Source organism: Diabrotica undecimpunctata, chromosome 2 (assembly GCF_040954645.1).
Source record: "Diabrotica undecimpunctata isolate CICGRU chromosome 2, icDiaUnde3, whole genome shotgun sequence".
Classification (NCBI taxonomy): Eukaryota; Metazoa; Arthropoda; class Insecta; order Coleoptera; family Chrysomelidae; genus Diabrotica; species Diabrotica undecimpunctata.
In genome coordinates, this window is record NC_092804.1 from 153,021,899 (window position 1) to 153,048,005 (window position 26,107).

Genomic DNA, 26,107 nt, shown 5'->3' on the forward strand with positions numbered 1-26,107 from the left:
GGCAGAATTTACAAAACAGTCATCAGATCAATAATGACATACGCGGCAAAAACAGGACCTGACACAGAGAGAACAAAAAGGATGTAAGACACAGCAGAGATGAAAACACTTAGGAATAATGATGGTTAAACACTATGGAACAGAGCTAGAAAAGCAAAGTGGAGAACATTAAGGACTGGATAAGAAATAGAAGCGAATGGAATGATCATATAAACCTAATGTAACAATAAACATAATGTAAACAAATAGAGTAGTAAAGACAGCAAGAGACGGTTTTTCAATAGGAAGACCACGAAAACGATGGAAAGACAACTTATTGGAGGCACATTAAAAAAAGAGTGAGTCCTGTCTACATAAAAAGAAGAAGAATAAGTATCGAATCGAATGCAATATACTCTAGTCTAATGGAATCGATTTGAACTGAATAAAATCGAATTGAATCGAGTAAAATCCAATTAAATCGAATTAAATGAAATTAAATTAATTTAAATTAAATTAAAAATAATTGCTCCGTGCATAGACGATAAGAAAGCTATGCTTCCCCTCCTCGGACACTCTCGGAGTACCACATCCCGTTGTTTATTATCAAGACATTTTTTTATGTAGCTTGATATATCTTTATAAGAAAATTTATGAACGCCCCATTAATATTTGACAGTATACAACAGTATACCTGTATATACTATATTATTTATCTATGGTATACAACTTTTATTCAATTCCTTTATGACTCTATGAAAGAACAACAGTTCGACACTGAAGCATTGGCCAAAATGATTCATGCAAAATTTCCACAATTGACTCAACAAAGGATTTAATACAACACCTTGATAGAAGTTTTGAAAATTAGAGATCTGGGGGAATTTACTTCCTTCATGCTCCGGGAGGGACAAAAAAATTCCTAATTTATTGTTATTGACGAGGATCAGATCGCAAACTCTAATAGCCCTAGCATTATCTTCATCTGGAATAGCTGCTACTGTAGTAGAAGGTTGAAAAACTGCACATTCTGCACATTTTATGGGTATGTAAATTAATCGTTTGGGACGTTGTACGATGGCTCGAAAGCGGTCATTGGAGACACTGGACAAAACTTTGAAAGATATTCGTGATGACCAAAACATTTTTGGTGGAGCCATGATTCTATTTTCAGGTGATTTTCATCAGACTCATTCCAATTATTCCCCAATTCTGTTCCTTTTGATTCACGCTTTCTTTTGCCCTTATGTTTCCTGTCACGTCATAAAAAAAAATAGTCATTGGTACTAGAGTAAGACATGGCAATATTGTATCAAAACTACAAAACTATTTTTGACCATTGTAAATTTGATTATCCAAGAACAAAACAGGAAATAGATGTAATTAATATTAAAGTGTAAAAGATATCGAGTTTGCAAATGTAATGTGCCTACTTATATTAATACTGTTATTGCAGTTGATAAGCTGTCAAGTATAGTGAGTGTGATAAGTGTGATTTGATAAACTAATGACAAAATAGTATGAAATATAGAAAAATTAAGGACAGAAACAATTAGAACAAACAGCTTATAAATAATTTAAATCAACATTTTTGAAAACGGTTTGAAGTATATTTTTCTATTGTCTAAAGAGGGAGATAAAGATGACTAAACTCTAGAGTAAAATTCTATTTCTTCTACTCTTAAGAAACTGACCAAAAAAAATATGTGATTGTACTGGAATCAAAGATGAGACACCCATCCAGTAATTTAACCCCCAGAGAAAAAAATTACGAGATACTCATCTAGCAACTTGTCCCGCGGAGAAAGTTCTCGACTATAAGTTAATCAAATAAATCAAAGAATACACCAATCCGGACACCATAAACAAAATAGGAAATTTAGATTAATACAATATTCCACAACATAATGTAAGGTGAATAAACTACGTTGTAGAAAATACGAAATGGAGGAAGACTCCGCCGTACATGTCCTTTGTGAATGTTAAACATTTAGTGACGTGCCGAATATACACCACCAAATCAAATATTGAGTAAGAAATAATAGTTTTCCCCACACCAAAGTTACTTGTTTGGTTATTTTGTTGTGGGGATTTGGCTTCCAAGCAGTTGTGAATACATAAATTTTGAAATACAGCAGGGCCTCACTACTCCGGACTCCTTGACCGGCGATCGCTGTAATTCGGCCGGGCAATGGGGTTTGCGCGCGGGTGTAGGTGCGGGTCTGCCGTTAGCTAACCTGTCGTTAGTCTTTTGTTTATCGCCTTTCGTGTTGGTACAATGTCAATTTAGTGCGATCGCTAACATCATGGCGCCGCTACGTAAACATTCAACATTAACAATAGAAGATAAATTGCGGGTTATAGAAATGTTCGATAAAGGTGACAGCCACCCTATCATTGCTAGGATGTTTGGTATAGGCAGGTCAACTGTGGCGACATAAAGAAAAACAAAGAGAAAATCTTAAAGTTTGTAAGCCTAACAGAACGTGATATGTTCCTGTAAGTGGTGATATGATTTGTGAGAAAGCTCGTGTTTTTCATCGCCAGATTACAAAATCCAATATCGAGTTTAATGCAAGTCGGGGATGTTAGACAAATTTAAAAAACTCTACGGAATAAGACGTTTAAAAATGGCCGGTGAAAAACTATCCAATGATTAACCCGCTATCGGACCATTCCAACTAGAGATACAGAAAGTTATTAGAGAAAAAAAAATTAACAGCGGAACAAGTGTAAAATGCTGACGAATCTGGTTTGTACTGGCGATTATTGCCCGATCATACTTTAGCCTCTGCCAATGAGAAGTAGTCTTCCGGAAGAAAAATGATGAAGATGAGAGTGACATTCATGCCTTGTGCAATTGCGGCTGGAACCCATCATAAACTTCAGTTGCTTGTTGTCGGAAAATCAAAAAGCCCACGAGCATTTAATTTAAATCAACACATCTTCCGTTTGTTATGATGCACAAAAAAATGCTTGTGTTACGAAAGGGTTCTTGTTTCTTGAGTGGTTTAAAACGGAATTTGTTCCCGCGGTCCGCCGCTATCTTTTGTCTCTTAATTTGCCTCGTCGGACACTTTTATTGTTAGATAATTGTCCTGGGCATCCATTAACAGATGAACTTATCTCTGAAGACGGCAACATTTTTGCAATGCTCCTGCCAGCTATCACCACGGCCTGTATACAACCATTGGATCAGAACTTTATACAAAATGTGGAGTTAAATGATCGCAAATTCACTTTTGGGTAACTGTGTTTCATTATGTTCTGACAACCTCATCGACGCATTAAATCGATATCTTTAAAGGACACTGTTTTTTTTTGGCTAATTGCGGGGCCGATGTTAAAGCATCTCTAATTAACATGTTCCCTTAACCCAAATTTTTAATAGGTTTTTAATAGGCAAAAGCTCAAGAATGGACTGCTGGTGGTGCCGAAATTGAGATACAAAGATATGAAGCGTTAACTGATGAGGAGATTATGCGAGCGGCTATGTGTGAGGAGGATGAGACAGATCAGGACAATAGCGTTGAAGGTCTCGCCTCCTAAAAAGTTGATAGTTCAGAGGCAATAAGAGCTTTCAACATAGCTTTAAAATGGGCTGAAGAAAACGACATTTTTTTCTTTATACTTTAATTTAAAAATCGATTAAAAAACTAAGGTTAAACATATGTTTTACTACCAAAATTTTGCATATTATAATCCAGGTGCCTCGATAATCCGCAAAGGGTCTTGTTTTTGCTTCTCCGGATTAACGAGGCCCTACTGTAGTTTTATCAGAATACAGTGGTTACCAATATTAATTTTTCTATTGGAATATATGAGTGTAGCCCTTTTTTTCCAATCTGTAACTTCCTTTTTCGTTATTTATATCACAGATCTCTTTACTTTATTCTAGGTATGTACGAAAGTTACGTTCCCATGACAGTTCAAAGTTCTGACGACGGTTATGTGGATATGGTACCTCGTTACCGGCATGAGATCCATTCACCTACTGCCAGTGTCAGTAGCGTAGTATCTGGTACACCATCTACAGATATTCGCTTTTCTGACTATCCACTCGATAAAGTTGCATCCTATCTCACTTCCGAAGAAGACGGAACTCGAACTGCCAGGGCCTACTCCTGCGGATCCAAACCGGAAACGCTTAAAGGGAAGAAGCACGCTGAAATATCAGGTAAGTCTTATATCAGAAAAGCTTCATCATTCTCTCTATCATTTTTTCCATACAGATTCGCTTTCCTAAATAATATTTCATTTCTTAATGTTTCTATCTTGGAAATATCAATATCATTCTTCTTCATTTGAGAAAGTGTCCTAAATCCAACCAGTTCAACAACTTTTTATGTTAAGTTATTCTCTACTTTATACTGAATATGCCTAGGTATATATTCTCTGTTAACTCATTTTTGCACTAAACTGGTTTTCGATTCTCTTTCTCCCCTTCCTTTTACCCTAATAGGGTGTCGGATTTCGATTCATATTATTAATTTTTAATTGTAGCTTTACAATTAGGTATTCATTCAATGCAACGGTCTCATTCGTTGAACTATGTTTTTAAATACTAAACATTCAATACCATATTATATCGTGCTCTTCTATCATCAGCATCTTCTCATACCATCTAACCTGTTATACTGCTTCCATCTGCTCAGTTATTTATTACAGCATGTATATAAAAATGTTACTTTTTAAAATCACTTCACCATCCAAAGTTACCATTTTATTTGGATTACCAGCACCACCTTCAAAAAAACATTCGACATTCTAGCCCTTTGAGCTTTTATTTCTCACGTCTATATTGCCCTAGTTTCTCCTTTCATCATGTTTTACCGTAATACTTTATTGGAAATTGTACGTATTTATTTTCTTAGCAGATAGTGCCAGAGTTAGAGCTTTTAGTGTTGGTTCTAAGACTAAGAAAGGGCCTAGCAGGATTTTATCGCATCAGCATCACGCTAGTCTTAAGTCCATTAGTGCGCCGATTTTAAGCAACTCGAGGAGTCAAAGCTCTCATAGCTCTAATGATCCCATGGACGATTTAATGGAAATGGATTTCTCTAAAGCTTCCAACAATAACAATTCAGGTAATTGATTACCGATCTTGTTAATAATGTGCGCGTGCTACTCCACACTATTTTCTAAACTATAAAATATAAATTAATACATTTTTGGGTAACCGAACCAAGCCCCAAAATACATAGTTTTTATGATGCATACTGACGAAATCAACAAAAATGGAGGACTGGCGCCAATTTATAAGACAGTTTTAAACGCATAATAAATCATTTGAATGCTCTTGTGTAACTCGATTATTTTCCCCGATTTTTGTGCGATTCCGTCATTCCATTTCAAAATGGCAACCGATAAGCTGGGTAGACCGAATAAGATATGAGATAGTTTTATACCGAATGAAAAATAAACAAAAATATCTAAATCATGAATGTGAACAATATATAAGATGATAAAGATTCGAAGGCTGGAATATGTCGGAGATGTGAAGAGACAACCAGAGAAGTATATTATCCTTCTCATAATACAGGGCAAGATCGCCGGAAGAAGGGACTGAGACCGAAGAACATGGTTCAGAAATCTCCTGAGAGTAGAACCACAAGATTATATCTCTATTATATATATATATATATATATATATATATATATATATATATATATATATATATATATATATATATAATTGAATGGTGAAAATTATGTATTATTTGCCATATAATATCCTTTCAAATAATTTTACAAAATGGCGCCCACCCGTCATTAAAACATAATAAAAACTATGAACAAGTCTCGCAGTTCAGTTATCCAAATATCTATTAATTTAAGCTTTACTGTTCAGAAAATAGCTGGGGCAGATCTTTAGACGCGACTGTATATATAAACTAACAGTATTCTACAATAATTTGGTAAAATATCTTATTTTTCAATCGTTATATTTAGAATATAGTATAAGAAAATATATTAGTAAACCAATTTGCAAGTGTTAAGTGACATGCCATTCTCTAATTGTTAGAACTGCTGTATAATCGAAACCTAGATTGCAGGTAAACCTAGAACATTTGGGTAGTGAACCTGCCACAATAGTGAAGTGTGCATCAATAATTATTAGATTCTAAAGTGAATCATTGGGAATACTTAGGACAGTAAAGTAGCAATTAGGTTGAATATAAAATGCTTGTTGAAGTGAATATTTCTTATCGCTTGGTATGATGTTTTTGCACGGGGCCGAAATAATATTAAGCGTGACACGAAATATCGAGACGAGTGCAGTAACCTTGCGCTATACAGAAATATACATAATATACAGGGTGTCTCAGACTAGATTTTAGTTTTTAAATTAATAAAACTCTGTTTCAGAACCTGTTAGAAAAACATTTATTACGAAAATAGACACACATATTCACTGGAATGTTGTTAATAGCGTTGTGAATATTTTGCTTCAGCTCTTCGACGATGTTCTTTAAATACCCCCACAGAAAAAAATCTTAAGGGGTAAGGTCCGGAGATCTTGGGGGGAAACGAATATCACCATTTTGTGAAATCAGTGTGCCTGGAAACATTTCTCTTAGGGCGTTTATTGAAGTGCTCGGTGTGTGTGGCATAGCACCGTCTTGCTGGAACCATGTATTGCCTGGATTATACCCTGTAAATTTATTCAATTCTGGACGTAGCCAATTCCGACACATGGGAGTGTATCGTGCACTGTTGACAGTTAGCTAGCATCTTCAAAAAAGTAGGGTCCGATGGACACCAATCTTTACGGAATGCTTCTTAAAGAAAATATGATTTGGGACAGCATGTCATCAGCGGGTCTAGGAAGATATGAGGTGGTGGAAGGCACAATCAACGCAGCAAAGTATCAAGAAATTTTGAAAAATAGTCTTGTACCAAGTGCTCACCATCTCTATCCGAATTTTATATTCCAGTAGGACATTGCATGCCATACAACTAAAACAACTGAAAGATGGTTTGGAGACAATAACATTTAAGTCCTCTCGTGTCTTTCGAACAGTCCAAACCTTAATATTATTGAGACATTGTGGCATAAGATGAAAAAGAAATTGCGTGATGATCCCCAGAGAACCGTTGCCGATTTGAATAGTAAATTAGGTGAATTATGGGATAGTTTCGACCTTGACTTCTGTAAAGCCTTAGTACGAACAATGTCAGACAGGATTACCGCGGTTGTAAAAGCTCGTAACGATGTAACCCCATATTAAAATAGTAATTTCTTGAATTGTCTGAACATTTAGTTGTCACGATGCTATGCAACAATTTCGTTTATTTTGCCGCCAACACTGCAATTCAAAGTTTATGGAGACCGAGCCATTTCAATATTTTGTTATTAATGATAGAGTTCTTTGGTTCAATAAGAAAGATCATGAAGATGAACGTTTTCAATAAATTTTCGTTTGTATGAACATTTAGTTGTAAGGGTTCGTATATTATTGTATACCGCAAGGTTTCTATTTACTGCAACAACATAAAATAAAATCGAATAGGTATAATAAAATTAAATTAAATACCATGGCTCTGTGCATTGACGATAACAAAGCTATGCCGCTCTTCTCGGTCACTCCCGGAGTGCCAAATCCGGTTTTTGCTTTTTTTAATCCATTATATTGAAATATAATGATAATCAAAATGAAGTAACATAAATACAAGATGATAATGAAAATGTAAGATACTATATTATATTTAACAAATTTTGAAAATTGCTAAAATCATTTAACAAAATTTTTAAAGAAAAAAATTAAAAAGAAGAAAAGACAGTTAAGATTTGATTTGACGTACAGTGCATTTGTGTATCCGCTTATACGTATTTTACCCTAAAAGGGATCTTCGGAGCGGATATTCACAACCGCCCTGAACGTGAGAATAATCTTTCCTGTCATATTAGAAACAACTATAAAATGGCTTCGATCTGGACGCAATAGCGACATCTGATAAATAATTCCGATTTACTCTTTATGAGTACGAGAAACCAATTCGCTAAGGATTTTTGCTTAGTTGAGGAGATATGTTGTGGAATGCAATTTTAGATTCCCCATGTCTCTAATAACATCTTTATCAACGTCTGTTTTGCCTTGCAATTCTTAGAAGGCACAGACTAAAGCAGAAATCTGAAGTTGGTTTCGAAAATTAGTTTACGGATTTAAAAAAATTAAGATTTTTTATATTGTAAAGATCTTAAATGTGTGGTGTTATTATAAAAAAGTTTTAACAATTCAGTAATATGCAGACATAGAATTTCATTAACCCACATCTTGTAATAACGCGCTATAAGAAGTATTCACTTCTGTCGGCACTCCCCTAGTGCCACGCGTTTTTTAAATCGTAGGATAGGTACATTGTTCCTTTAATAAATAAAAAAAGTCTTTTTGCTTTTGTCGGCTTTATACATTCACGTCAAAATCTTTGGTCACAACCTCAATTTTCCTTGCAATGCTTTTGAGGACTAATATTTTTTAAGGTTCCTTCTCTTTTGAGATTTGTTTTATCTTTTTTTTTTTCATGCTTTTCCTAGGGAAAGTTTAATACACGGCCTAGAATTTTTCTCTATTTCTTCACTCGTGCATAAATTTAATACTTTTTATGTTAGTTTTCATTCCAAATTTTTTTTAGAACTAATACTGTCATATCGATTTCCAATATATTGCTTTGAAGGTAAATTATAATATAACTATTGAAATATATGTAGCTTTATCATAATTTTCCTATTTTTTGAATTGTCACATTTTGAAATTAATTATAAAGATTCCAATTGTTTGTTAGTTGCATTGTTATTGTTTACCTTGCGAAAAAGTAAACATTATTAATAGATGTACGTAAGTAAATATTTGTTGAATCGTAGATAATAATTTTACATTAATTTATACATTATTTAAAAGATAACCATAGTTATTCATAGAATACAAGGTAATAGAAAGCTAGCTATTAAAGAATTATCTAGAAAAGGTGGTTAATTGCAGGAAATGGTATCTTTTTACTTAGTTTCAGTTTATCATAAGAAATTGTTGTTCGCATATCTTAATAATTTGTTTATTGCGTTTTTATATATTTACAAACCTTTGACGCGTGAAAGCAATTTGTGTAAGATAGTCATTATTGACACCGATTCTTATATCCCTCATGTAGTCGTTTTGTTGGAAACTTGAGGCTTTTTAATATTAACTAGGTTATAAATGATATCAATCGACACAAGGCACATTTACAGTCGGAATTGTATAACTTAACAGTATAGCATCCAAAATATATGAAATAAATTTATATAGAATGTCGCCGTGACTGCAGCTCCGACCAACGGCTAAAATGTTATCCTTATAAAATAATACAGATAAAAAATATTATCTTTATCAGATCGGTACTCACGCAAGGTATCGCAGTCGTTTGGACATATATGTAATAAGCCATTCTTTTTAAAGGCAATGAAGCTGACTTTACTTGGTAATCAGGCATTTATTTAAAACACACTACAAATTAACCTTTTGTATCGTGTGTAACTGACTATATAACTAAATGTCCGATGTAAAATAATGACAGTTAATTTTTTACCGTTAAATATGTAGTTTATTTCTCGACAAATAACTAAACAGATATTTGATAAGAAATACCAGGTGTGACTATTAAACAACGAAACTGACGCTGATACAAGAGAAGTACGCATGCGCGAAACGTATAGCAAATAGCTGTTTAACGTGATTCATGGGGCACTTTTGGCCGCAAGAAATTGCGAACAGGAATAAACAATAGTACATGGCGGGTTGTTTTCGGATGTAACCCCATACTGGTTGTGAAGGTGAGTAGTGACTGAGCCTATCGCGTTAATGTCGCTTAATTCTTGCAGTTGGTGATGTTTCCTTCTGCTTTTAGCAGTAAAACCTAGAAATAATTCTCATTTAATATTTAATTTAATAGTTTATGAAAAGTTGCAAAACTGCAATAATCGAGAGATTTTTTGTTCCACGTGAAAGTTGTACCTATGCAGTCTATAACAAAACGGTCTCCTAGCTAACTCGTCTTGCTTGAGCTAGATGATACCTAAATTGAACTATTATTTTTGGCGATGATTGTGTCACAAAAGTTGGTACCACCAAGCCTAATTTTTCCGTCAGTATATGCTAATTATTTATTCGCTTATACAGCCAACATGCTTTTTTAGGGATGTATTAGAACAGATAGTCATGGCGATTTAGGTCAAATAGGGTCTACTTTGTCAGAGTTATATGGATGTATTAGAAAACCAAATTGTTTTTAATGCAGGGTCAGAGCCGCATATTTAAATAGTAAAATGCTTTATCTCACAAATCTCGTCGAGCAATCATTTTATTTAGAAGAAAATTATATAGCAGTATTTGAATGGCCCTTATATTTTAATTCTAAAGAAATTTTTAAGCACATTAATTCAAGTACTCGTGAAGCCACATTTTAATTTGACTTAGGTAAAATACTTCATTGACAGCATTGCTATTTTATGTTACAGGTACTATAGATTCGGGCAACACAACTAGCACTACAAACAACGGTTATGTAGAAATGAAACCTGGCGTTGAAATTGCCCCATCTCAACAGTCAGAAGTTTCACCATATGTTGATATGTCAGGGTCTTCTTACATGGATATGAGTGGTAGTTCTCCTTCCTCAAGACATGAAGACGAATGCAGTTCATTCGTAGATATTAACCGACAGTACCGGCTGCCTGCAAATAACAATTATGTTGACATGGATGCGAGGTTGGTATATTTTCGTAAAATTATTTTTGAGTAAAAAACTTTAGGTATCTAAACTTACTCGTTTTAATTGTTTTAGAAAAAATAGAGCTAAACCATCAACGTCACCAGCTTGGAGTGCTGATTATTTCGATATGTCAGGAGGAACGAATCATTCTCGTCGATCTGAGCGTGGTTCATCGTTTTCTTCACAACTGTCGACATCCTCGTCACCTAGAAATAATGATTATCTCTCAATGAATTTCTCGCCCCAAGATCATCCTAAAACTCCTGAAGGGTATGTAGAAATGACTATTGGTAAGAGACATCAGCGCCAGGGAAGTTTGGATGGAAATCAAATGAACGATGAATATTTAAATATGTCCATTGGACCAAAGAAAAAAGTTACAAAAAATCAGATGGTGATGTCGTCCCCGATATCAATACACCCAACTACGACGTCACAAGCTACTAAACATTCATCAAGTCCCATCTCAATATCATCGTTACTAAGCAGAAAATCTTCCACTGGTACGTCTCCCAAAATGCATCTCCCTATATCATCTTGGTCTTCTTCGTTACCACGTAACAGATGTAGAAAAGATTCAAAAGATAGTTCCAGTTCAAGTGTTACCACTCCAAGTAGCTCGAGTATCATTTTTCCGATGAGTCCTAGCTCCCCTCTTAAGGTAAGTTATACTAAATATTACTATAATACTTAAGAACATTTAAACATTTGAAATCTATTTCTACCCAGTACTTTAAAACTATTTGACATATACTTGTCATACTTGGCAGGTAGTGTAGGTATTGTACACCCTACTAAATTATGTTAAACGTTTCTGGCTACTACCAGAGGCGTCCAACAGGGGAAAGTGAATGATTGACCCTTCTCAAATTCTACGCCACTGGCAGAATTGATATTTTAGCGCAATTTTTCTCCAATACAGATTTTTTGTACAAATATACAGAATCCCAAATATTTGCATTCAATATGTATTTTGCATATTTGCCTAAAGCTAATCAGGTATCAGGTTATTGTATTTGAATAATTTTTAATTCCTTCGTAAGAATGAGATTTTTGAGTCTTTTTGTACCATATCAGTCGCAGCTATTGAATATCATGAGATACTGCTCCCTTAAAAATAGTCTGTTAAGCAATTTAACAGGTACCTACAACAAATATCAGTTGGCGTTTAACATTCCTACAGTTCGAATGTAGAAAACTCTTTCAAGCAGGGACTTATGTTCCCTGTAGGTAATCTGATTCCCTCGGTATACTGCCAATTAATAATTTTAAGTATGGTTTAATCCATTTGACCCAACCACTGTGGTTTTGAGGTTATTTTGCAAGTACTACAAAGTTCACTGAAGATGGACTGATTAGTCCGAAAACGTTTTGAACTTAATCCTTTTGGATTTTTTAAATGTAATTTTAATTAAAGATACCAATTACAACTGTTTTACTTCGATGATCGAGAATTTTAACTATATGGTATACAACCAATATCCAACCCTTTTTAAAAATATATCTTTATATAATTGTTTGCAACATAGTTTTTCCTAAATTATTAAAGTAATATCTCAATTATTTCGTAGGTAATCAAACCGGAAACGCCGCCTCCAAAACCATCGTCATCCATTTTAAGCTCATTCTATAAAACAAGTACAAAACCGGCGTCATCCGACGATTATGCTGTCATGGATTTTGACAGCGGTCGTAACGAAAGAGACAAAGAAAACTCTGATTACGTCAACTATGCACCAGCAGTGTCCAGCAAAATTGATTCTAATCCTAAGAAAGGATCTTCATATTCATCAAGCGACTATGCGTTGATGCAACCTTCCACCAGAACAGCTGAGGTCACTGATAGACGAGAGAGCCTTGATACATCACCATTGATCGGTCATCTTTCCTTGATCGGCATTAAGGAAAGTCAGTCAATGTGCTTTCAACCCATTAAAGAAGATTCTGGATCTTCACCGGTGAACAAAGGTGGAAGAAAAATGGATGGTGAGTTTTTTTAAATAGCTAGGTAAATTGTAAGTTTCGGTGGATGATATATTTTTCTTTCATTTGTGTTGCGTTAAAATATAGTCTTGATTTTTTTTAACTCAACTCGTTTCTTACTTTCTGGTCCACACTGCATAAATTGAATCACATTAGCAATCACTAGGACAAATCGTTTGTCCACTTAGTTTCTTATACAGTAGACTCCCTCTATAACGAGAACTGAAATGGCAGACTAATTACCTCGTTATAAGCGGATCTCGTTATATCCAACAACAATAATATTGTGCATACATATGAATATGTAGTTTTCTAAAACATTAACTTTCTACAGTGAAGCCATTCGGAGCAATATAAGATGCTAATAAATATTATTTGAATGGCGTTTTTAAAACAAAGTTGTTTACTTTTATTGACAATGAAATGCATTAAAACAAAAAAGAGTTGTTTACTTTTACTGGCAATGATATACGTTAAAACAAAAAATCTGTATTCTGTAAATATGTATAAAGCGTATAAAGTTATTTTGTCATTTTTGACTGCCTTAAATTGTCCAGTATTCTATCTATCATATTTTCTAAAGATGTGAAACAGTTGTATGCTTCTTCATTTGCGTTTTGTCCTTGGATAAAGTTTCTGACAACTTTTAAAACACTTTCCACATCTTGTCTATTAGGACCCATATTATTAGGTGTGAATGGTCAACCCAATACAATGACACTTGTGAATCATAAATTTTACATTTCCGACTAAGAATCATAAATTGTAAGAAGTTTATTGCGGGCGGCCCGCAGTTAAAAAGGGTATTTATTTATAGCTACGGCCGGGCCAAAACGTAAAAAACACGTTTTTCAATCTTATTTTCTCTCGTTATAAGCAAATTTACCTCGCTATAAAGGGTTATAGTTCAATAGAAATTTTACGGGACATCTAATGTACCTCGTTATATGCGAAACCTCGTAATAACCGTGTTCGTTATAAAGGGAGTATACTGTATTTGAAAGTTTAGAAACAGATTCCATATTGTATTTTACACTCTATTAAGAATTAACAACACTGGCCACAAAATCACAATTACCACATAATACTCACAATAAATTATGGTACTTGCTTATGGCAATAATTTTTCCGATCTTGCGCAATCGAAATTTTGCCACGCTTGATATGTAGGAGAAGAAGGGGTAATATCGCGTCGCTAAGCAGAAACATTCAAGAAATTTATATAGTACACAATAAACAGTTGATAAATTGGTAAACTCTGCACAAATATGTTTGGTTTAAGATGTCAAAAGAATTAACAAAAAAATGCATTACTAAAATATTGTACAAATACGCAATGCGTGCTTTTCGCGGTATTGCCCCAACCGGTGGGGTAATAGCGCTTAGCTAGTGGGGCAATATCGTGTATATTATTTAAGCTGGAATAGTAACAAAAAATAAAAATAATTAAAGACATTTTTGTAGCCCTTAAATTTAAACTTGTTCAAAATGTCTTCAAGATTTTCGAAAAAAAAAATCCAACAGCGTCAGCATTCTTGGATACTCTTAGATATTCTTTGCCAGCTTGTTTCTTGCTTCTATTGAATCTATGTTTCAAATAATAAGCTTCTGGGAAATGGAAAGCTATTCGTCTCAACTCTCAAGGCGTAACTTCATAAGACAAATTTCCCAATTTTATTATGTGATCTGCTAACTCTGCTTCCTGTTCTTTGGAAAATACTAGTTTCCCTTCCGTGCAGTGAGCTCGATTTTCAAAATCTTTTGCCCTTTGATCACGTATTGTTGACTTCGGAATATGAAAATTACTAGCGGCTGCACGTATTTTGGCACATTTATTAAGCTGCCTTATATATCAGGATTGTCGGTGGGTCTTTCGTTTCTAGTTTCTCACCATCTGAAATGAAAAGGAAACGTTATTAATAAATGTGAATTTATTTTTTTTTATGTTTTTTTCTAAGATTTGGTGAAAATAAAACAAGTTAGTTAAACGAAGATCATATTTAATCTTCACAATGTTTATTTTCTTTACCAAAATCCAGGAAAAACATTACAAAAGTTGTCATTTGCACGATCTTCAATAATCAAAAATCAAATTAAAAACTAAACATGCACAAATATCACACAAGAATTGACGAAATTATCTGTACTAAAATATGTTTTGTTTTAAAATTACCACTTACTTTTCTTATTTTAGCAGAGCACAAAATTATAGCAAAAACTATCTGCTTCAAGATTTTATCTACCATGTGCAAGTAAGTCTTTTGAGCGGACAGTCGACCGTTTCTACATAGTTGCCGGCTTTCCCTGACACCATACACTTGATTACATATCTATTGTGCGATCCATTGTACATATTTGGTGCCTGCGCGATATTACCCCTCCTTCTCCTAACTTACCATTACATCCGATAATACATTATTTTTTTATTTTTCAGATTCTTCAGACTACATGGAATTATCCCTTTCAGCCTCTAGCAGCGAGTGCGTCTCTCCTGCCGCAAAAATTTCGCGTCCAAATTCCGTGAACAGCGAGTCAGCCGTCAAATCGAATTTTTTAACCCGCGGCAATTCTGATAAATCGCGTCCTCCCTCTGTTTCTTCGGACACTTCGCGAAGTGCCACATCTCGGCCAAGCTCCACATCTAGTGAACTTTGGTCGTCGTCTTCAACTCTAGTCAATTCGCGTCCCGAATCCGTAAACTCAGATCGAATCGAAGGTAACTGGACAAATAATCCTTCACAAAAGGACGCTAAACCAGAAGAAAAGACAGAAAAAAATAAACTGCATTACGCTAGTTTGGATCTGACAACGCAAGAGGAAGAAAATAGAAGTCCTAGAAGTACCAAGGGATCCCAATCTTCGGAAGAAGCTTCTTCTAGTGTTCAGGGGGAACCCACTTTCGTTTATGCTGAAATCGATTTTGTAAAAAGCGAAGGATTAAAGCAGAATAGCAACAGCAACCAAAGCTTAGGGAATAATAATACAAAAGTTAAGAATTAGTTTTATAATTTTTTACTATTTTTTTACAATATTAGAGTAAATAAACATTTTATAACAATTTACAGGTATAAATATTTATACAGTATTCACTTGCCGTTCTGCATACTTCTGAAGAAGGAAACATTGTCACGTGATATATTTTTGTACAACTCCTACAAAATCAGTTAAATATGCTTTAAGCTTTGTTGCTATGAATAGCACTTGCTATGAATAGCACTTGCTATGAATAGCACTTAGAAGCACTTGCGGTTCATATAAAGCTTTGTCGAGAAAGTTTTGCTGTAGCTACATTTTGGCAGCTGATGAGTTCGTAAACTTGTTTTATTACCATACTGTGTTCAATAAAATAGAGACTCCAAAGTTGATTTTACTCTAACAAAATTCGGTAGTAAGAAATGTTTGGTTTTTTTATGGCCATTAAGTAGAAAATAAATCCGATTTTTTTCATTTTGACTCCGTCGCTTTACGGAATATACTGTTGCTGTAACTAAGCACAGACCTATTTAATAACTAATATAACCAGCGATTGTGATCAATGATTTTCCGATATCAGTGAAGGTTTGTTCGTGAAATACCGCTCATCTGTAGAGTAAACTTTATTAATCAACTACAAAATGTCAACAAATTATCGTTTACTTTTTATCATTATTTAAATTTACATTTAAAACGTCACTGTCAGAATTACTGCCAAATAAACTCCAAAATGCCAGAGTAAAGAGTTTATATATTTAAGTCATATCCAGAATTTACTTCCTCTTTTCAATAATTTTGGTTTTCAGTAATCTTACTGTTGAATAAAACAACCCAACGGTCGATTAGTAAAAAGTTTTGACAAGAAGTGACTTAACCTAAAAATCAAAATTATTCTCAAGAACGTTAATTCCAATCTTTAGAAAATGTTCTCCAATCACCAAAAGCCAAGGGTATATACTCTGCCTGTGTCGTTAATTGTGCCACTATCCTCTGTTTTTAGCTCTTAAGTGCTACGAAATAGTGCCATTGGCTACCATAAATACATTTTTGCACTATTAGATTTTTTTGGATCTAGGCAAACCAGCATAGTCTGCATCAGTGTTAGCTTATTACCTTGATTTGTGTAGTTTATCTTTTTGCTGATGGCTTTAAGCGTACTTTGTAAAGCAAGACGGTATATTTCAGAGTCAATAATATACATTCTAGTCTCTTCTTTTAAACAATCTTGCTGCTTAATTTTCTGATAACTAGCTAAGAAGTTTCAGGCAGTACAAAAGGCATTAAATCTAGGAGGCAAACTATTAATTACTGTGGAACAAACAGTACTGTTACTAATAGTTTCTTTAAAATATTTTAACTGTCTAACTAATAGCTCTATTGTTGATATATGCTCTGCAATCAGTGCATACTCATGTATGTTATATTCATAAAATGTTTGCCACACTAACTCTCTAGAGATTTCAGTCTTTTGTTCATGTATTGTGATCAGTCTTGAGAACACTTGGGCAGCATTTTCACAGTTTATCAAATGTTGTATTGGTCTTGATCTATAGCAGATGTGCCTTTGAATTCTTGTCATCCCATTCTTTCCACTCACTGCTAGTTTGGCATTCGGGTTTTCTGTAACTGTTTTAAATTTCATAAATATGGTGTCTGGGTACAAAGCCTGTTGAATAAAACAACCCGATGGTTGATTAGTTAAAAGTTTATTAAACAATAAACCTGAGATTATTAAGAAAACATCTGTTTATAAAACAGACAGGAAGTGACTTATCCTAAAAATCAAAATTCTCTTCTAGGCTCTCGCGTTAAGGTCAAATCTTTAATATTACATTAGTTCAGGAGCTTACGCTAACACCTACTAGCGGTATCACGCAAGCCTATTCGTAACAATATATTTTTTGACAGTTTTTTTTTCCAAATTTCGAATAATAACTAAAGCAAACATGATGAAGTTAAAAATTTTTACGATATAATGGCCCTAAGCTAAACTACTATTTTAGTACTACCGTATGTTTGCAGCCTAAAATCACTCCATTTATAGGACTAAACGCTATATTTCTACATAGCAGATATTTTATTAAGTAATTTTTTAGTTTTGTTGACGGGATAATATTGATAACATGCGCTTAATCAAAAACAGGAAATGGTGTAAAGGATTTCCTTGTTTACTTTTCACATAAAACAAATTGAACCGTCTTACTGTTGTATTTAACTAATTTTGAAAATCCATCAATCTTATTAACCTGATAGCACATATTTTTATATTCTCTAAAGTGTTTATTTACCTATTTATTTTATTTTCCGTCAGTCATTTTAATGAAAAAATTATTCAAAATGTTTGAAATGTCTTTTTTGTTAGGGTTTGTGCAAGCGAGCACATTGTACATAAGTAATCGGCACTGTTTAATCAAATTATATTTGAGACAAATAAAAGAGAGTAATGAAATGCGTTGTATTCACTTATAAGAGTAATATCTTATAATATGCTACTGTGTCTATCTATATCTGTTTAGATAAATAGTTATTATTTACCTAACTTTTTGCCGACGGATTCGGTACAGTTAATATGTGTAAAATAATTGAGGAAAGCAGTGGTTTAGAGGTATGATGAATAAAATTAACAAAACTAAGACTCCATATTTTTCAAGTTTATTCTATTACAACGCCACATCGTGAATTTCAGTGACAACCTGTGAATATACCAAAGCAAAAGTCACTAGGAATACAGGATTGCCAACTTCATTTATGATTTAGGCTAACAATTATTAACACACTTTTATGAAGTTGCCTGTCGTTTTTATGTGGAATTTACAATTGATTACTAACTTCCGAATCAGCTGGACTTTAAATTTTAAGCATAAGTTACAAAGTTATTTGCAATTCCGCCTATAAATAATGTAGCTGATCTACATGCCTAAAATGTTGATACTGAATGTATTCAATATTTCGTACAATAATTTTTAACACTGCTTTATTGTATGTTTGCCTTTAATTCATTTGGCTTTGCGTCGTAAAAACAGCTCAATTATTTACTTAAATTATAAGTCATTGACTATTGTAATAATCTTGGTCTTCAGCTCGGTGAAGTCAATTTCTGAGATTTTTCTGAGTCTGAGTCTTTTCTACGTCATCTAATCCCCTAATTCTAGGTCTAGGTCGTATTGGCCGAAAAATGTGCTAATCATCTTGTACTTTGTTCTCCTCTCACTCATAGGGAGTACAACTTTCCTGTATTCTTCGACTAGGCTTCTTCCTGAGACTTCATTTGATTTCAAAGTTTCTAGAATTCTCTCTTCCATGTGTCATTTTACTCGTGCTTTCGTTTTTATCACAATACATTTAATATTACTTTCATTACTTAAATTGAATACTCAGTTTGATGGTTGTTTTCAATTTTTTTACGAATCTTTTATCGAATTTTTGATAGGTTGGTCTTAAATAGAATTTGGTTAAACATTTTTTATTAAAAATAAACGATTGTATATAAATTGAATTTTGACTTTTGTTTTTATTTATTTAGAAATTATATGAGTAAAAGATTGTGTTTGAGCTTTCAAACATTTTGATTTGTTATTTTAACATTGTAAATAAATAGAATGACTGATCTATTAGAATTTTTTAGGCAAAAATTGTACATAGATTCGTTGATTTTTTGTTAAAATTTTAACAAGTTTTTATATTGTATTTTTGTAGTTATAACCAGTAGACACAGAAGGTAAACTTATTCACTAGCATAATGTATTTATTATCATGTTTTTTATTTAATTAAACGCTAAAAATATATTTAGTATAATGGAATGTATACAGTGTGTTCGGAAAAGATCAACGTCGTGTAGAGCACTTTGTATATTTGGAACTCTAACGTTCTACAGGACGTGAATGTGTGTTGAATTAAACACTACCTCCATATGGTTCCTCGAGAAAAATTAAACTTACAAGGTGAACCGGCATTACTTAATATCCCTCAAAATGATGTATATACAACGGGTCGACCATTAAAGAAAACATCACTGTTTAGTTTGTTATTGTAATGGCTCACTTTGTAAATATTAGTCGGTTTTGAGGTAAAAGAAATTTTTGATGTTTCCTTACGCGTACTATAAAACGCGTTTAAGATATAAGAGTACTTCAATGAAAAAGTTCTTTAATTTTCCTTTTTAATGATTAAAACTAAAAGAAAAAATGGATTTTTTCAGTACCAAGAGAAGAAAAGACAGTTGCTATCTAACAATAAATTCAACATGGTTCTGAAATGATTTTATTGTGGCACTTCTAGGTTATCTACTATGTTTAATAGAAATTAACAATTTTTGTTAATTTCATTCATTCGTTTAATGAAAACAGAAAAATATCTCCAAGGTTAAATAATTGATGGAGAAATGGATAGAAAATTAAGGTAGCCGATAGCAGTACCAAGCAAACACAAACGGATACTATCCTCAAATAAAATCGTTCCAGAAAGTAACTAAAACACTGACAATACAATTTTAACGTCTTCTATTTTGAAATGTACAATAATATGTCCAAATTAGTAGCATAAATAATGCATATTTGATTATCTTATTAGAACCATTAGTTTGTTTTTACTGCAACCGATGATAATATACGTTTCTCTAATTAAAAAATTGTATTTTGAAAACAAGATCTGTTTCTGAACAAGATTTTTAAAACTTACCAGAAGAACCGGTTGACATCCCACAAGGACGGAATGTGACATCACAAACAAACAGTTTTTAGAACAATAGGAAGAAATAAAGGGATAGTGATGTTAGCGGAACCAAGAATTACGTGTATTTTATGCTAGCTTTAATCAAGCAATAACTCATATTAAATCGCTTTAATTTGCCAAATTTTTCTTTCCCTATTTTAATCGCCTTTCAGAATGTTTTATTAGGTAGTTCCTTCAACCACCTAATAGTAATGGTGTAAGGGACGCTACAGACATATTTATTTAATGGTCACAACCGTTACTGTAGACAAACAATTAATATTATGAAGGAAAAATATCTAATAAGGTGGATTTTACGTTGAAAATATTTTGTATGTTTTCTGGGTGATGATGAATTGATGAAAATATTTAACAATATTTTACATATTTCAAACTTACAAACAACCTATCAATAGTATTCGAAGATTCTGTTATAGAATTTTAGTAATGGAAAATATATTTATTTTTGGTCATACTATTCAACTTCGCAGATATCATTGATTGTAAGAGTTCTATATATTTAATTCTTGGTGAGACGTTTTTAAAATTTGAGCATATTATGGACGTTAATATTCGTGAAAAAATCTTGTCAAATTTTGTTACTAGTTTGTTGAAGTCTCGCTGTTCTTGCAGCTCATCAAATAACAATAGGCTTAACCAAAATTAAAGAACTTTGAAACTGATACTACAATATTGTAGATAAGAATAGTTTTCTTTTCGTAATTAGTTCCTGTTTGAAAATTTCTTATATCTCTGCAAGTAGCAATGGTTTAAAATAAAAAATGCAGCTATTTTCTCACGTTGTACAGATGCTCCCATTAAGAGATAAAATATCGTGTTGTTTCGAGAAAGTAGACAATTGGACGCTTAGCGTAATAGGATTGGATTGTAGATGTGTTTGAAATATACTTATATTAAACAATTTTAAAACTTTTAAATTAAATTTAGGTTTTCTATTATCGTGTTTGATTATTATATATTGGAAGATTTGAGAATTTGATTCTAGTTGTTAAAGTTGGTCGGTTTAATCCTTTACTTTCGCACGTAGGAAAATAAAATTGATTATTATAAATAATTGAAAATTACTCTTTATTTCTTTTGGTTTAAATAACCGTAGTTTTTATTTCTTATTCTTTCTGTCTTTTTACTACCTACATCTCATTCAATAAAAAACTTATTTATCTCTTCTCATTTCATATATTCTAATGTAACTCTAATAAGTAATTCCGATATGTAGGTGACTATTCAAACGGTTTCACTTTTTAACACATATTCCTGATATTTTTATTTTCTAAACTTTTCTAAGTAATAAATACTTAGCAAACTGCAAAAAGAACTGTTGATCCGAATCCCCAAAGAACTCGTTATGTCTGACCAAGGAGTTATTTTATTTTTAACAATTAAAAGTGTTTTTTAACATGTTCTTGTTGTTTGTAAAATTTTGTATAGATTACATTTCTTTTAATTTAGCTTGCCAGCATTTACTCCAGTTATTAATTTTTTCAACGAAGTCAACAATTTCTCTTGTTGCTTTTTCATCAGGGATATCACTAGTATATAATAGGTATAGAAAAGTTCCTAACACGTTACCTTGTGGTACACCTATATTATTATTTTTTTAGTTCCCAATGATCGTCTAGTGGAATTAGATCTTTATCTTTTGCCCTATCTAGCTCTTCATCATTTTTGGTACTAGTTTCTGTATATTATGAAATTACGAACAAATTAGTATCCAGGTTTGGCATTATTGTAACCTCGGATACTGTCCGTATCTTATGAATAACTTTAATCTGAACGAACTATTGGTAGTATTTATTTTTCTATGACTTAATATGGAGTTTTTTTTTTTTAGGAATTCCCGGTTATTATATCAAATCAAGATGCTTTCCCGGATTTGTATTGTCCACTGGTTTTGTCACTAATTTAATTTCGCCTTCTTCTTTTGTGAGTTTTTCCCAGTCATTAATTTTTTGTTCTAAATATTTAGCAAATTTATTGGTCTTCTGTACATTGATTCTTGGCCAACTCCCACCCGTATTTCTTAATGAAGGATTATGTAAGATTGTTAAGGTCTTTTTAATGTAGTTGTGACTCTAGAGAGAATAATCAGTTATGCTTATTTATTTTGTTCGTTTTTTAAGTAGTTACAAACTGTTTCATTTAGGCCGTCCGCACATGAAGCTACTAAAAAGAAACCAGTTGGTAACTTTAGTTACCAATCAGTTGCTTATTAGTTACTGTCCATGTATTTTAATGAGTATCCGCACACAGCGCTACCAGTTACTAACCGGTCTCTAATGCATCAGTGATCAGTCCACAGCAGACTGGACGTGCAGGTCGCTTGGTGACTAGTTTCTAGTTTGTTGTGATATTTTTAAAGTTTACACGCGAAATGGCGAAATTAGTAGAACAGTCGTTTAATATAAAATTAGTGCAAGAAGTGGAAAAACATCCCTGCCTATACAACTATACGTTAAATGAATATTCGCGTAAAGATATTACCGAAAAGTCTTGGAATGATATATTATATGGTATTCCTTCCCGTTTTCGTACATAATTATGTAGAACACAAACATATTGTGTTATCTTAATAATTTTTTCGAGTGAGTGACATTTTTAACGCGATAATAACATTCAATAATATATAATATAAAGGTTAAAATTTAAACACCCTATGACAAAGCTACTCGTACAGGCAAGAAGTGACTCGTTTCTATTAATTTTCAGTAGCGTAGTGTGCGATTCACAGTTAGTAAACAGTTGGTAATTCTAGTTACCAACTAGTTTAGTTTCTTTTTAGTAGCTTCATGTGCGGATGGCCTTATTGTGTTTCGTTATTTAATTTAGATTTATGAGATGGAGCTCCATGTAGTGAAGCTCTGGCCGCATCAGTTTCTTTTTTCCATATGATTTCTAATTTCTTTGGGGTAATTATTATTTATAGGTCAAGAAATAAATTCAGGTAAATCATTCCATACAGCTTTTTTAACAAAACGTTTCGTTTCTTTATCTCTAGTTGTAAGTCGAACAAGCAGGTTGATTGTTTCTTCTGAATAATAAATATATAGAAGTAGATAACTTACAACCATTTTACTTGGTTGCTCAGTGGTAAAAGTGCCAATTTACTGCGTGTTAAGCTTTGGTGTAGCATGAAACAAGATTTTATATTAAAAAAATTTATTGTTTGTCGGATTGATACTCATCCGAGGTACTGTAGTTCTTCTTTTTTTATATAAGCAATTTTGCTTGTTATTAGCGGGTTGCTGCCTAAAATTGTCACTCCATGTCCTTCATTCTACTGAATGTGATTGTTCCATTCTTTTTTTCCATTTAGTGTCCACTCATCCCACAGTTAATGTGTCGGTTACACGCCATATAATGTTATTAAGTCATGCTGCTAATCTATTTGCTCTTTATACTTGATCTTTTACTTCTTTTTCAACGTCTTCATAGGTGGACAGTATAATCTCTAGGTACTATATTTCCATTACTTGTTGAATCTCATTGTTTCTTTACTGATTACTATTATTCTAGTTTTCTTAATTCAAGTTACTGTAGTTGTTCGGATATAATAAGGTACTGTAGCTGCTTTGATATAATAAGAGATTCTTTGTATAAAGCCAATGAAATCGACTTTATTAGTAACAAGGCAATTGCTTAATTGCCTGCGGTACTACAAAAAAAAAGCACCATCTGTGCTTCACTCTCAGAATATCTTAGAACGATGGACGGGTATCTGGAACGCCAATTTATGATAAAGAATCTACAATTCTTTCTTCTACAGAACATCACCCTTGTATCAAGTATATCTTTTAGATTTTGTTAGTAGAACCACTATATCGTCATATGTTTTTATTAAATACTGTTACTGTCGATTTTTTTTTTTGACCATTTTGCCTTTAGTGTTAGCTTTCAGTAAATAATGTTGTTGATTGTGGTTTTGTTAGTTGTGCGACTGTTTAATATCGTCTTAGTGAATTGTCTAGGGCATATTCGATGCCTTGTTGGCAGTAGAGGATTAAATTTTATGTGGAGGCTGTTGTGTGGATAAATATTGATTAAGTATATATATTAGCTTATGTAGCAAATTGTATAACGTATCATTGTTTTTGATAAATTATTTAACCAAAATCGAAATAGTGCGAGTAATATTTCTGCAAGGAGCATCTAGTATAATATAAACTGTACATAATGTTCGTTTTGTTAAAGGAATTGCAAAATGTTTCTTTTGTAAATATATGTTAATGAGAATCTTGAAATTCTACCTTTTATATTTATTCTAATACTAGGTAGGCTATGAAACTCTAAGCGATATTATAAAAACGCTGAGAGCGATTGTTGGAGAAGAATGATTTATACCAGTCATAGTAAAATTTTGAGCTTTTTCACATATAAAGCTCCGCAATTTTCAAGAACTAATTTAAATAAATTCTTGAGGCATACGAACCTACATTTAAATGATTTTTCTCCATGGTTTTAAATGTATCCAACTTGATTAAGGACTTATTATTCTCAGATTTAGTTATCATGGGGAATTCGGTATTGAACTGTTCTATTGAGTATATGCTCAACTTTATATTTGAATATAGACATTTTGGAATCACACATAAGCTCTAACTAATACATCTCTCATGATCTCAGACTACAATATGTAATTGCGGCTAAGACTCGTTTGCTATAAGTAGGACATTACACTCGTGGGCTATGGAGGATGTTGGCCGATTGGTTTTGACTTCGGTATGAGAAAGCACATTCATAAATATGAAAGTTTCTACGGAAGTTTCTACCAGGTTACCGTTTATTGTTTAACACAGAACAGACACAGACACAGAAATATGGAAACGGTGTTTGGAAGATCGTATTTGAAATACAAAAAGTTACATAAGAATATACTACGGGAAATAAAAAAAAGCAAAAGAAGCAAAGCTGATGGAGAAAAGGACACTGGTCACTTACCAAATGATTGGCCACTTCCCAAAAAAGCCAATGGTAGGAAATATGAAGAACATAGATTAATTAGATTGATGAGATGATGAGCCATGTACTTAAGTACTCCTTATTATCATTCACATAGTAGTCTTCCCTGCTTCTTTTAAAGTGGTAGCAATATTTTTGAGTTGATATATTAAACAGCGCCGTATTTTTATCGTTTACAATTACGAGTTTATATCTTTAGACGTATATCTTAGAATATGATGTTCCAAACGAAGCAAAACGTGTGACTTTTAGTCAAAAACATTAAAACATATGTAAACTTTCATAAAAAATATGCCTAAAAAACTTGCATCTGCATCAATGCTAATTCTGTATTCAATATGGAATTATAACAAATATCTGAGGATTATGGGCCCTTGACATATATTTCTTATGTATTTATATACCTAGTTGTAAGGGTTTGAGAAAAGATTCATTTTTTTAAATTAAAAAAGCATTTTTTATCTCAACTTTTGATCTTGTTTTAATGATTAGACTGATACGTTTTAGGTAATTTTTGTCTGTATTTAGACTTAATTGTTGGACATTAAATAAATTATTGTTTTTGTCTGCCCTAAGAATGTAATAGTCTCAATTTGTTTTGAAAATTTTGTGAATACAGGATGTTTAAAGATTGTTAAAATAAGTTTAATTTTACAGGACCATAAAATTAAACTAAATTTTTCTTGGACTGTAAAATAAAGTAAAATATAAAGCTATTTCAAGTCGTTTTATTTA

The 26,107-nt window shown here is 32.8% G+C and overlaps 1 protein-coding gene across 3 annotated transcripts in view; it reads left to right on the plus strand.

The window, feature by feature from the left end:
• chico (insulin receptor substrate 1 chico) overlaps positions 1-26,107 on the plus strand; it is a 129,908-nt gene extending 103,801 nt beyond the window's left edge. For 2 of the 3 annotated variants that reach the window (XM_072523751.1, XM_072523753.1), the window contains 6 exons: positions 3,878-4,156; positions 4,854-5,066; positions 10,475-10,724; positions 10,801-11,389; positions 12,300-12,714; positions 15,146-26,107. In XM_072523751.1, the coding sequence (XP_072379852.1) occupies positions 3,878-4,156; positions 4,854-5,066; positions 10,475-10,724; positions 10,801-11,389; positions 12,300-12,714; positions 15,146-15,711 (2,312 nt within the window). In that variant the 3' untranslated portion in view covers positions 15,712-26,107. The remainder of the gene's footprint in view (positions 1-3,877; positions 4,157-4,853; positions 5,067-10,474; positions 10,725-10,800; positions 11,390-12,299; positions 12,715-15,145) is intronic. The other variant, XM_072523752.1, reaches the window with a different exon arrangement.